The sequence below is a fragment of the Elephantulus edwardii genome, unplaced genomic scaffold, assembly GCF_000299155.1.
Source record: "Elephantulus edwardii isolate Elephantulus edwardi_28Jun2011 unplaced genomic scaffold, EleEdw1.0 scaffold00006, whole genome shotgun sequence".
Taxonomy (NCBI): domain Eukaryota; kingdom Metazoa; phylum Chordata; class Mammalia; order Macroscelidea; family Macroscelididae; genus Elephantulus; species Elephantulus edwardii.
This window is the reverse complement of record NW_006399756.1, coordinates 8753796-8766991: the sequence shown is the minus strand read 5'-3', so window position 1 is coordinate 8766991 and position 13196 is coordinate 8753796. Positions and strand designations below refer to the sequence as shown.

Here is a 13196-nt window from a genome sequence, read left to right as displayed (position 1 = left end):
TGCTCAGGTGGGCTCCAGGACCCCGTCTCTAAGAATGTGCATTGACCAGGAAGAAAATGCTCTTGTATTCTTATCACTTCTCTGTAGCTCATTTCTACATCCTGTTTCCCTGAAATTCATGACCTTTTCTTCAACTTCTGAGCTGTCTTGAGCTGTCAGGTGTTGAAGTGGCTAAGAAGAATAATTTCCTAATTTATTAATGTGACAGATAAAAAAGAGGCAGAAGAAAAAAGCCAGGGCTTCCCTGATTCCTGAAGGACCAGAGGGCATGTGGACAACCTTTGGGGAAAAGCCCCCACAGCCTCTGTGTGCACCCGGGCAAGGAGAAGGGATGGGTGACCCTGAAGAAGGCTTGAGTATTGAGTCAGGGTGTGTCATTGAAGACTCACATGAGGCAGCAGGCAACTGATGAGAGTAGACGACAGAGACAGGAGACACAGGTGACGAGGGTGATTAGGTCTCCCTGCAGCGCCCCACGCCCACTGGTGTGCGAAGTACAGATTCTCCCAGGCGACGTGCCAGGCAGAGCTCATCATTTCCCACAGCTGGGGAGACTGTGAATTGCCCAGAAGTGTGTAAAGAGTTGTATTGTGGATCTATTGAGCCAGCGTGCTTCATACACAAAGCTAATTAATCCCTTTGAAGTTGGGAAAAGTAGACAGAATCTGGTTTTTACAGTGTCACCTCACAGGCAACAAGCAGTGACAGTTTCTCACCCACCAGCTCCTTCAATCTTGGCTTTTTTTTTTTTTCAAAGCAATGCAACACAATGCAGTGCAGTGATTTGACTTTCTCTCTCTTTCAGCTTCCCAGAGTATGACCACAGAGATCCCAGGTGAGTTTGAGGCCCCATTGTATGTGTCCCTTCTGTCTGTGGTCACTTCCCCAGCCCTCGACAGGGAGCTACAGGAGGGCAATGTCATGTTGTCATGCTTTTCCTCTACCTTTTTCATTTTCCCTGTGTGTGCTGTGTTGGTGAGCTGCCAGTGTCATGGCCGGTTTGGGAGAATTAGCACATTCTGACCTCCAGGAGATGTGTGTGGACTGATGGCCTTGACCTTGTAGTTTTGGTGGCTTCAGGGTCTCTCTGCCTGGTTCTTTTCTACTTGAAATCTTGTCTGAGTCAAGAATTGTGTATGAGAGAAGCACGGAGATGGTTAATGCCATTGGCCCCAGACAGATACTGTAACTTTTGCGAAACTGTCTTTTCCATTGGTTTACATACAAAAGTCGTATACATAGTGTTTTATTTATATACACTGCATTCATGCGTTCTTCCATTCACCGTGTATTTCACACTATCATTCCCATCCATTGTATTTTCTAGAACTAATCACCATTGGCCCATGCCCGCCTATACAGACTTTTTTTTTAACATATTGAAACACCACCACCCCCCAATCGCCCTCGTTCCCAGAACCCTGGGCGGTGAGGTCACTTCCTACCATCTCTCTGGATGAGGCTGCTCTCTTGCCCATTCAGCAGAGTTTTCTCAAGCCTCGCTGCCCCTTTTCCAGCTGACGGTCTCTGAATGCTACCGTGAGCCTAGTCCACTCTTTCCCAACCCCACTTTGCTGACCCTGACCATTGTTAAGGGGGTTGCAGTGATGCTCTTAGGTGAAGATGTTCCCAAATAGAATCGCCTTTCTGGGCAAGGAAGGAAATGTGACAGAAAGCAAATGTATCCCCTAATTAATTTCCCAGTGCACTAAAATTTTATTTTTTCCCCCAAGAGAACATTATGTAGATAGTGTTTTTAAACTCCCTCTGAAAAATGAAGACACCTTCACTGTGTGATTTAGAGACAGAGGAGGTTTCTGTGCTCATCTTCCCACCTCACTTTCATAAGATGCTTGAGAGGGACGTAATCAGCAAAGGTAGACACGAAAATAAAGTTGTGAGCACTAAACTGGATGAGGAATTCAAACCACGTAGAACACACTGTGTCTCCAGTGGGGTCTCATGTGCACAGTGGCTTCCTGGATCACGTACTGATACCTCCTTGATTTAACCTCAAAGGGCATGCTCCGGAAGGTCTCAGAGAAGTAGGCAGGCAGGTTCCGATGAAGAAAGTGTCCAACTTGAAGGCCAGCTCAAGGCCCCGTGTTGACTGCACACCCCCATCACTTCATGGCTAAGTGAGCTGTAGAGAAGCAGTGCTCAGCACGTCCACGGTTGTAACAGGGAGACTAGATTCACGTGAAAGCATGGTGGCCATTTTAGCTTGTCCACAGTCTCTGTAGGAATGGGCTGGCTCCCTCTTCGGTCAGGTTGACCTATGTGTCCTGTGTCCTCTTGTTCTTTTCAGAGACCACAGTTGGTACAGATTTACCTACAGCGGAAACAAGTAAGTTTCCCCATCATTCTCCTTAACAGTCACTGCGTCCTGTATGCTAAAGGGATCGCTTGAGTTTGGAGAGTGTTAGGGGCTGGATGCATTAGTTTCAAATGTCCTTCCAGAAAATTCTCAGAGCACACTTTGGATGGGAAGTCTAGGCAGCGTCCATAGGCCAAGGAATCATCCAGTATCTCCCAATCTCTCAATGTCCTCTCCAAGGAAGGAGTGGGAGGTGCCCTGTTTCAGGAGGGATGAAAGCCACACATGCAGGCTGACGTAGCCGTCATAGCTCTGAGGTGGGATGCCTGGTGGGAGGAGAGTACATTCATCGACCAAGAGGACTTGTGTGTAGGACATGGAGGGAGCAGAGCAGAGTGAAGCCATCCTGGTGTGAAAGGCTCCCTCCTCAGTGGGCAGTTGGCCTGGGCATCGTGCAGACGTAGGGAAGGTGAGGACAGAGATGTCCCTCCTTCAGCACAGTCCCTGGGGCCTTAGGAAGGAAAGGATCACTGTCCACATCCTTAAGAGGATTTGATCCTGCCTGATCATTCTGTTGTTATTGGAAAACCGTCCTGAGGACCTCATGTGTCACCTCATTGGGTTAGTTCCAGGTTTGGAGCTAAGGCTCATGACCGGGGTCAGGGCTGAATGGAGGTCCTGTCTGAAGGCTGCTGGGGCACTGTGTGTGATGACAGCTGGGACATCAATGACACTAACATGGTCTTCAGGCAGCTTGCCTGTGGCTGGGCTGTCTCAGCTCCAGGAAATGCTGGGTTCAGTCAGGGCTTAGGACAGATAGTCCTGGACGATGTGTGCTGTGTAGGACACGAGTCTTCCCTCAGGAGCTGCCCCCACACCGGCTGGCTCTCCCGCAGTTATGAACACCATGAGGACGCTGGTGTCCTCTGCTCAGGTGGGCTCCAGGACCCCCTCTGCTGGAATGAGGAGCTTTCGAGTACGGAAGGTGCTTGTATGTTGATCACCTGACTGCGAGTCTATGCCACATTCTGTTTTCCTAAAATGTCACAGTTTTCTGCCTAGAAATATTTGTTCTTCTTGAACTTTCTTTTGTTGTGGTGGCCAATCAGGACATTGAACCAAACAAAAAGCAAGAAATACGGGTTTTTGTTTGTGTTTTTGGTTCTTTTCACTTCTTGGGACATGAAGGCAAGAACCAGAAATGAAAAGCTCTAGGCCCCTAGTGGGCCTTCAATGGTCAGAACACGCGGCCCAGTGGAGTGAAATATCTCCCAAACCATTAACGCGGGCCCTAAGAAAGAGGGAGCGGATAACTGGAAATGCGGGCTTATTGAATAGTGAGTGAGACGGTGGCCTCAAAGGCCCGTAAGAGGCCCCTGAACATACACATGAGTATGGTTGGCGTAGAAGAAAGGGACACCTTGTTCTAGATTGTGACCCCTGCCGTGCACGGAGCGTGCTGGTGTGTGAAGTGTACTTCTTCCTAGAAGATAAGCCAGGCAGTGTTTCGTAATTGCCCGTGGGTGGAAAGACTCAGTTGATTGCTTAAAAATGCAAAGCAGTCCGTTAATTATGAATATCCTTAGTCACCATCATTCAGACACAAGGCTAATCCTTTCGAAGTTGAAAATGTTGGGGAATCTGTTTGGGTTTTACACAGTGACGCCTTTTGACTGAAAAGATAGATGACATGACCCGCTCCCTGTGGAGGGAACAAGCTTTGGCTAAGTTTTTGACCAGCTCAGTTTCTTCAATCTTTGCTTTCCAACTTGGCACCTCAGTGCAATTCATCTGATTTGCCTTTCTCTTTCTCACAGCTTCCCAGGGCGAGTCCACACACACTCCAGGTGAGTTCGCTGTCTCAACATATGCGTCCCTTCCTTCCGTGTTCCACACACAAACCTCAACAGGGAGCAACAAGAGGGGAGAATGTTGAGATACTTCACTTTTCTTCTTCACCTTGGATGAGTCTCTGCGTGAAGGGTGTATGTTGAGCTCCTTGCTTGTGAGTCCTCTTGTCTACTTTGGGAGGATTGTGTCTGGCCTCCAGCATGAGTTCCTAGGCTGAGGTCACTTTGAGGTTTGCTAGTGAAAGGAATCTCTATACCTGGGTCTTGTCATCTTTAACACTTGCCTAGGCTATGAATTGTGGATGAAAAGAGAGATTTATGGCATCAGCTCCAGAGAGACTTTTGTGATGTTTTACCAAAGAACCATCTGGCAACTAAGAATTACAGTTTGTCTTTGTGTATTCAAGCTCCATGCTGCCATTTTTCTTGGCCACCCAGGCCGTGGTTGTTGTTGATGGCAGGCTACTTTCTCTCCCACCGGATGAAGCTTCTTAAACGTCCAGTCCATTCTCTCTAACTGACGGCTTCTGAATGCTACAGTGATCCCAAGTTCACGCTGTTCTGATCTCTTTGCTCTTTGTTTTGCTCTGCAGATTGGTGGCACACCAGTACTCCTTCTAATGGTGAGTATCACTTGGTTCCAGGCACAATATCAAGTTCAATGTCCTTATCAACAGGACTGAATGCATTGCAGACGTTGTGCTAAGTCTCTCTAGGATAGCGCTCACCAGTTGTGGAGAATTCCTTTGGGGGACAATTTCTTTTCTCCCTCCCGCCCCTGTGTCATGTTTTTTTTTGTTTTTTTTTTCTTCTGTTGTGTACCGTCAAATCAGATCAGACTGGCACAGGAAGAGCTTGTTCCTCCTTCCCCAGTGGAGCATCTCATGGATTTGAACATTGTGCCTTCGGGATTGTAGCACAGGTCCTTGCCACTAGGCCACCAGAGCTCCCAAGAGGAACCATTTCTAAATTGTAATATCAGGGGATATATAAACCATGTTTCTTTTGTTTGTTCATGAGCGGAAGTCAGCTCAAATGCCCCTAAATTCTAAGATAATTAAATGTCACACATAACTGGGGGGAGGGGGTCTGTTTGGATTAAGAGCTGGATTCAGAAATCCCTGCATGTTTTCCTGTGAGTGAATTTTGCATTCAACTTGCTCTTTGCATGTGGGTGGGAATAGCAGTCGTCAACTCACTTTCACCCAAGACTAGACTTGTTGTTATGTGCCTTCAAGTTGCCTGAGACTCATAACGACCCCATTTACCAGAGCCCTAACCCTGCTCTATTCTGTGCCAACCTCGTTGTCTCTGACACACCCACCTGCGTTACCCAGTCACTAAGTTAATCCATCTCATCCATAGTCTTCCTCTCTTGGGTTGTCCCTCTACCCTGCCAAGCATGACGTCCCTCTCCAAGGACTAGTCCCTCCTTGCAACATACAAGTCCAAAGCATGTCAGACGGAGCTTCAGAATCGTTGCCTCAAAGGAGCAACCTGGTTTCACCTTCTCTAGGATGAACCTGGCTGTTCTCCAAGAAGTCCATGGTGTTGTGGTTATTGTGTACCGTCGAGTTGGAACCGGCCCATAGCTGAGGCAGTTTAATCATATGTGAGGAGATTTCCCATCCTTCTCCTTCAGAGCAGCCGGTGGTCTTGAACCCTGTGCCTTAGGGATTGCAGTGCAGCTCCTTGACACTAGGCCACTAGAGCTTCCTTATATTAAGGAAACCAGAGCTTTCCTTATATTACCACTTAAAAAGTCCTGGGAGGACTCTGATCTTGAATGTTAAAGTCTCTTACTCCTGACCCATCTCATTGGGTCTAATGGGCCATTCTAGACCTTAGACCATTTCTTCATGTTCTTCAAAGGACCAGAGGACCATGGGGGCGTTAGTCCCTATACCTCGGGTCATGCATCTGTGGTTTTTTAAAATGCACAGTGGGCTGAAAAATAGAGCAGTGATATGCATGACAGATTGCAGTCCTAATGAAGAGTTTTGGGTTTTCTTACGCAGATTGAGGCCCATCTCCTCCTCCAGAGTCCTTGCGGAGGCCCTTGTCTCTGCCTAAGGAATCAGTGCCGTGTTTTCACTCTCCTCTAGACTGGCCCTGGTGAGTCAGTCACCACATGGGCCAACGTTTTAGGAGACAAACTTCAAGAACAAGATGGTGCTCAACAGACTTTAGTCAACACGCAAGACATTCCCAGAGCTAGAAAACATCAATGTCAGGGTCAGAACAGACTTTAGTTAACACCCAAGACATTCCCAGAGCTAGAAAACATCAATGTCAGGGTCCAAGGCTTCGGTGCACTTGTAGGATGTTTTGTTTCATTTTACAGAAGCTTATTCTTTAAATGTAAGTCATGCACCAAATCAGCACTTCATTCTAACGACCAAGTCAGCACTTCATTCTAACCACAAGTGAGATAGAGGTTGAAGCCTTTGAAGCCGTAAATCTAGATGTTTTAAGAAGATCAGAGTTAAGGTTTTTCATCACCTCAGTCACAAAGAACAGCTTGTTTTTGTCAAATTTCTCGACTCCACCTATGGCCAGAGGCCTGTGCCCTGTGCCCTTCACTGAAGGTCCTTGAGACTCTCCTGTTCTGTTTGTGCTTGGAGGCTGCATGGCCCTCTCCAGGCCCTCGGTCTGCTCCCTATGCTGTTTCCCAGGCTCCTCTTTGCCACTTGTACATGGCACGGAAGCATTCAGCCGCCCACCTCAATCCCATATTCTCAACATGTTCCTTGTCTTGTCTGGACCTACTGGCTCCCACTTGAAGAATCTTAAAGGTCACCACAGTGACCTCAGGACCTCTCATATCAGAAACGTTTATTTCCCCTCATTGAATTTGGGGTTGAGTCTTGAGAAGGTAGGGGAGTGAATCCAGGGCCACACAGAGGTAATGCACCAATGTTCAACACAGGCCACTGACCTCATTGGCCAAGTGTTGTCATCAGCCCCCTGACTGTTGTGGTGTTGTTGTCATTGTGTGCTGTTGAGAGGGAGCCAACTCCTAGCTGACCCTCCAGCAGGTTCTCAGAGGCAGTAAATCACGTAGGAGGAAATGGTCCATGTTTCTCCCACAGAGCAGCTGGTGGATTCGAACTGCATGCCTTTAGGATGGCAGCGTAGCTCTTCATCACTAGACCACTCAAACTCTCTACCTTAGGCTATAGTGTTCTCAAAAGAAACCACTTCGGGGAATCAGGGAAGAGAAATGAGGAACATTCTTGCTGGTCGAGATCAGGAGAAGGCAGGTGGCTTCTGAAGAGGCTCATCAACGTAAGTTTGCTAACAATTTGTGAGGAACTTTGTCTGGGATCTCAGGGAGCTAGTCCTGGAGGGCGTTGTACTGATAACCCCAAAGTGAGGCTCTCCTAGTGTTTAAATCCACCAGCGGATCCTGGACAGAAAGATGACGGGCAGTCTCCTCTTGTGCAATTTACAGCCTCTGAAAAGTCTGGAGGGTCAGCTGGGTCCGTTCTAACTCAGTGGCAATGAGTGGAGTTTATCAGAAAAGGTGGACATAACATCAAAATTGTGAGGACTAAAGCTCTATGGTTAAAACCACTAAACACCGGCTACCGTGTGTCTCTCACTGGCTCTCAGTGCACCCAGCTGCCTGCCCCACCCGTGACCACCTGGAAGGGCACAGGCAGCCAGGCAGTGTGAGGGTTAGAGAGGAAGGGGCAGGAAGGCCACGTGATGCCAGGCATGTGAGGGTTAGAGAGGAGGGAGCTGGTCGTTCTGATTCAGAAAGCGCCACAGTTACAAAGTCTTCCCTAGTTCCGGTGAGGATGTCACACTATCTGATCACTTTGTGGTAAATTAGCATGGAAGCAGTGATGTCCAGGCCCTACAGGTGAGGTAGTCAGGTGACCAGCTTCCCATGAAAGCATGGAGGAGACCCTGTGGGCTGGACACGGCCTCAGTGGGCACAGTCTCCTTGCCCTCCTCAGTTGGGCAGACCTTCACATTGGGTCTCTTCTCTTTGCACCTTTCAGAGACACCAGGGAGCATGGTTTCAACTACAGTGGAAACAGATAGGTTTTGTTCACTGGTTACTGCCCTCTACATTCCCAAAAGTTGAATTGACTAGGAAAGGGAGAGCTTAGCCAAGTGGTGGGAGTTCTCAGAGCACAAGGGAGGGTGTATTCACTCTCCAAAAGTCAAGGAATCAGAAGGAATCTTCAAACTCCTCTCACTGATTCCGTTAAGGACACACTGGGGAAGTGGGGGTTGAGTGTCCTGTTTCAAAGTGGTGGTTCTCTCAGTGCTGATGGGAGACACTGAGAAACCTATGGATTCTGGGGAGCCTGGGCATTTGTATTTGAGCCAAGGGCTTCAGAGGGCAAGAGGTCTATGCACCGTCCATCAGAACCTGTGAGCAGGGCCAGCGTTGCAGAGAGAGGCCGTTCTGGAGTGAGAGGGTCTCTTCTCAGTGGGGGGCTGGCATGGGTGTGAGACATAGGTTAGAAAGATGAGAAATCAGGGTTGTTACCCTTTTAGAACAGAGTCCCTGGGCTCCAAGAAGGGAAGGAATCACTGTCCGTATCCTTACAGGAACTTGAACCTGCATGAACCATCTGTTGCTATGGGGAAGCAGTCTTGTCTGTGCATAAACTAAGGCATGGACATTTAAGACAGAATCTAACAGGAAATACTTGTGTCCCTCTTAGGGTCAGTTCCAGGTTTGGAGCTAAGGCTGGTGAATGGAGGTGACCGATGTCAAGGCCGAGTGGAGGTCCTGTACCGAGGCTCCTGGGGCACCGTGTGTGATGACAGCTGGGACATCAATGATGCCAACGTGGTCTGCAGGCAGCTTGGCTGTGGCTGGGCTGTGTCAGCTCCAGGAAATGCTAGGTTCGGTGAGGGCTCAGGACAGATCGTCCTGGACGATGTGCGCTGCTCAGGACACGAGTCCTTCCTGTGGAGCTGCCCCCACAACGGCTGGCTCTCCCACAACTGCAGACACACGGAGGACGCCGCCGTCATCTGCTCAGGTGGGTGTTTGAGATAAGGTTGCTCAGGAGAACGCTCTTGTGTTTCCATCCACTTACTCCAGCCGAGTTCCTTATTCCGCCTCCCTTAAATGCCACTAAATTTCTGCTAAGAGTTGTTCATTATCCTTGAGCAGCAGCTGGGTGTTGAGGTGGCCAGTCGGGACCGCGGACCAAACCTCAAGCAGCAAATGAGCTGTTCTTGGTTTTGATTTTTTCACCTCTTGGAACATGGACACAAGAGTCAGAAATGAAAGGCACCAGGTCCCCCGTGTGCTTTTCCGGATCACAAGGTGCAGCCCTGTGTAGAAAATGTCTCCAGAACTCTCTCCTTGAACCTGAGAAGGGGAGAGAATGGGTGGCCACGGGTGTAAAATTCTTGAATATTAGATTGTGTGCTCAGAGACCTCGCAGGGTCACTGGTCATTCATGTGAGTACGGTTGGCACAGAAGGGAGAGAGGTTTTGTGCTTCCCTGGAACCCCGACTTAGCACCAAGCTTGCTGGTTTGTGGACCGTGATTTGTCCTGGGAGATTTGCCATAAAAAGCTCATGAACTGTCCATAGAAAGCTTCTATCTGTCAGGTTAGAAGACGCAGTGGGTTATAGAATAGCGCATAGCCACACCTTGGTCATGGGTGTATTATTCACCGTAATTTAGACATAACCTTAATCTCTTGGGATTGGAAAAAGGAAAACACATGTTTGGGCTCTACGTGGTTACACTGCGTCACAGAGGACATGGTGACGAACGGCCCACCTGTAGGAGGGGACGCACCTTGACGGACCTGACAATCCCACGCCTCCAGTACGTGCATCTGAAGTTGTGTTTTCTTTCTCACAGCCTCCCAGGTTCATTCCACAATGCTTCCAGGTGAGTGCACTCCCTCTGGCCGTGCTCACACCCAGCCCTCAACAGGAAGCTCAGAGGGGAGCAGGTCGAGTTGTTTCCTCTTTCATCCCCTATCCTGGATGGTTCTGCCCTAGGTACTGTCGAGCTTCTAGCAGGCGGCTGCTCTTAGCTAATCAGGAAGGACTTGGTGTCCTGGCTTCCAACATGAGCTGCTATGTGGACCTCACTTAGAGAGTTTGGTCATAAAATGATGCGCTCCTCATGGGTCTTTTCTGTGTGAACCCATGCGGGGTCATGAACTGAGAATGAAAACAGAGACATTTTATGCCGTCTGCCGGGGATAATGCATGAGATGCTTTTACCAAGGAACCAGCTCTCAGCCAAGAAATGGGTTTTCGTGTGGTTTTGGGTTTGTTTGGGTTTTTTTTTTTTTGGTAGATTCGACCACCTCATTGCCCTTACTCTAGACGTCAGGGCCATGATGTCACTTTTGACGAGCCATGCAGATGAAGCCACTTTCTCTCCCTCTCAGCGGGTCCTCACAGTCCAATTATCCCCAGCCAGTGTCTCTGGAATGCACCAACATTCCCACATTCACTCTGCTCTAACCCTGCCTTGTTTTCCTCTGCAGAGTGGTGGTATACTTCAACTTCTTCCTATGGTAAGTGTCATTTGGTTCCAGTCAAAACACGGAGCGCAGTACTCTGTCAACAGGTCTGGATAAAGTTGTAGATGTTACGCCGAGACCCTCTAGGTCCAGGGCTGGTTTCCTCTATAATTGTAGTTTCAAGGCTGCTGAATCAAACATGTTGCCTTTGTTTGTGAGTGAGTGGGATCCAACTCTCTGTCCCTAAACTGGTAACAGAATTCATCACCATACTCACCTGGGATGCAGAATGCTTCAGTACAGCAGAGTTCCACTTCCTAGGCTCTCTTGGGCTGCATGTGGATGGAAAGACACAATTGTCAACCATCTTCCCCCTCTGCAAAGAGACGTAGTATTTTTTCCTTAGGTGCCCAGGACTCCTGCGAGGTCCCAAACAGCCTCTGTGTCAACACTCTCTCACCCGTGAATCGTCTGCTCTAGGTCTGATGGACCAGTCTGCATCTTAGACCTTTTCTTCATGTTCCCCATGGGACCCGAGGAGCATGTGAGCTTTAGTCCAAGTGGAGCCACAGAGCAAGTGTCTTCTTGTTGTTTAAGACACTGAATGTTTCGATGAGGCTGAGCATTCCAGCAGACGTGTGAGAGACAGAGGAGCGCTACCAGCAGAGTCCCTCCCGTCCTGACTGTGAGCTGAGCGGGCTGTCAGTTCCCCTCAGAGCCATTGGAGGGACCCTTCTCCCCCTGAGAAGCAGGGCCCAAGTCTGCACTCTGCGTCTGACTGGGGCTCGGGTTCCAGTCACATGTTCCAACGGTTTTGAAATCGTCCTCTTAGGAACAGAATGGAGCTTCACCGGCTTTAGTCCAGGCACCGTTATACCACCCCTCCCCCTCCCCATGCTAGGGAGCCTTAACCTGGGAGCCAGAGGCCTGGGTCCATTTAGGAAACCTTGGGCTTCGTTTTACCTGAGGACCGCCTCTGTCAGGGCATTTCTTTCCCTCTCTTTCATTGAATTTGGGGTTTCCCTGGGGGCAATGAATGGAAGGGCTCAAAGTCAGTGCTCCATGGAGCTACTTTACCAGATGACACCCCAGGGATTGCCGTCAGCCCACAGATAGATGGTTGAGTTCTCAAGAGAAGTAACCTTTAGGGATCAGGGGAGAAAAGAGAGGCATTGAGGGAGTGAAGGAGCGAAAGAGACCTCAACACTGTGGAGATCTGGAAGAGGGAAGTGACTTCAGCAGAGTGTTTCCATCTAGGGTCTGTGAGGCCCTGGAGTGGGGCTCCATCAGAAAACAAAAATGTAACAATAAAGTTATGAAGACTAAGCTCAAGGATTTTAAAAAAACACACAAAACCTGCTAAGTCAAACCAAACCACAAAACACACTGTCTCCCACTGGATCTGAGGTGCAGCCCAGCTTCCTGACCTGCTTCCAGGTCACCTCTGTGATTCTGCCCCAGGAGAGCAGGCCCTGCAAGGCCACATGCTGCCAGGGAGAGGGAGGCTCAGAGAAGGAGGTAGCATACGTGTTCTGATTCAGAAAGTGCCACCGTTTCTGAGAGTCTGCTCCAGTGTCGTGCACTCTCATCAGTTCATTGATGAGTTGGCGCTGGGGAAGTATGCCCAGTACCTAGAGGGTGGCAGTAAGGTGACCAGCTTCCCATGAAACATAGAGACCCTGTGGGCTGGTTAAGGTCTCAGTGGGTTAACCTGGCATTTCGTCTTCTCTTTGCCCTTTTTAGAGACGACAACAAGAAGAGATTCATCCACAGACGAAACAGGTAGGTTTTGCTCACCACTCACTGCCCTCCATACACTCAAAAGTTGGGTTGAGTTTAGGAAAAAGGAAGAACTTGGAAGCATTAAGCTAAGAGGGTGTTCCCAGAAAATCCTTGGAACACAAGGTATATATAGGATCTGGTCTCGGCCCAGCGGCCAATGAAGCAGGTGGAATCCCCAACGTTTTTCCTGTGTGCTCCTATTAGGGAGTTCTGGGGGTGCTGCTTCTGGAGTGGTGATACTCCGTGTGCCCATTTGAGCCTTGGTGGGTGTAAAGGTCCTGGGTGGCCTGGCTGTCTTGGCGCTGAGTACGTGACTGCCCAGTGTCAGGAGAATGCGTTCACCTACGTCAGGAGCAGAGCAGAGCAGAGAGCAGCCATCCTGTTGTGAACAGCTGCTTCTCACTGGGGAGTTGGTCGCACAGGATGCCCAGGTTACGAAGATGAGGAACAGGGACATTATCCTTTAAGCACAGAGTAGCTGGGCTCCAAGAAGGGAAGAGATAACTGTCCATATCCCTGAAAGGATTCGAACCTGTATGTCCAAGCTGTTGCCGTTAGGAAGCTGTTCTGGCTGTGCACAAACTCCAAGACATTGACATTTAAAACAGAATCTGTTAAGAAATCCTTGCGTCCCTCTTAGGGACAGTTCCAGGTCTGGAACTAAGGCTGGCGAATGGAGGTGACCGGTGTCAAGGCCGAGTGGAGGTCCTGTACCGAGGCTCCTGGGGCACCGTGTGTGATGACAGCTGGGACACCAACGATGCCAACGTGGTCTGCAGGCA

General features: G+C 49.2%; 1 protein-coding gene across 1 annotated transcript in view; it reads left to right on the top strand.

The window, feature by feature from the left end:
• The window catches only part of DMBT1 (deleted in malignant brain tumors 1), an 86831-nt gene that overhangs the window by 22857 nt on the left and 50778 nt on the right, over positions 1 to 13196 (top strand). The window contains 3 exon segments of the mRNA XM_006903735.1: positions 3006 to 3251; positions 8853 to 9176; positions 13055 to 13185. Coding sequence (XP_006903797.1) covers positions 3006 to 3251; positions 8853 to 9176; positions 13055 to 13185 — 701 coding nt within the window.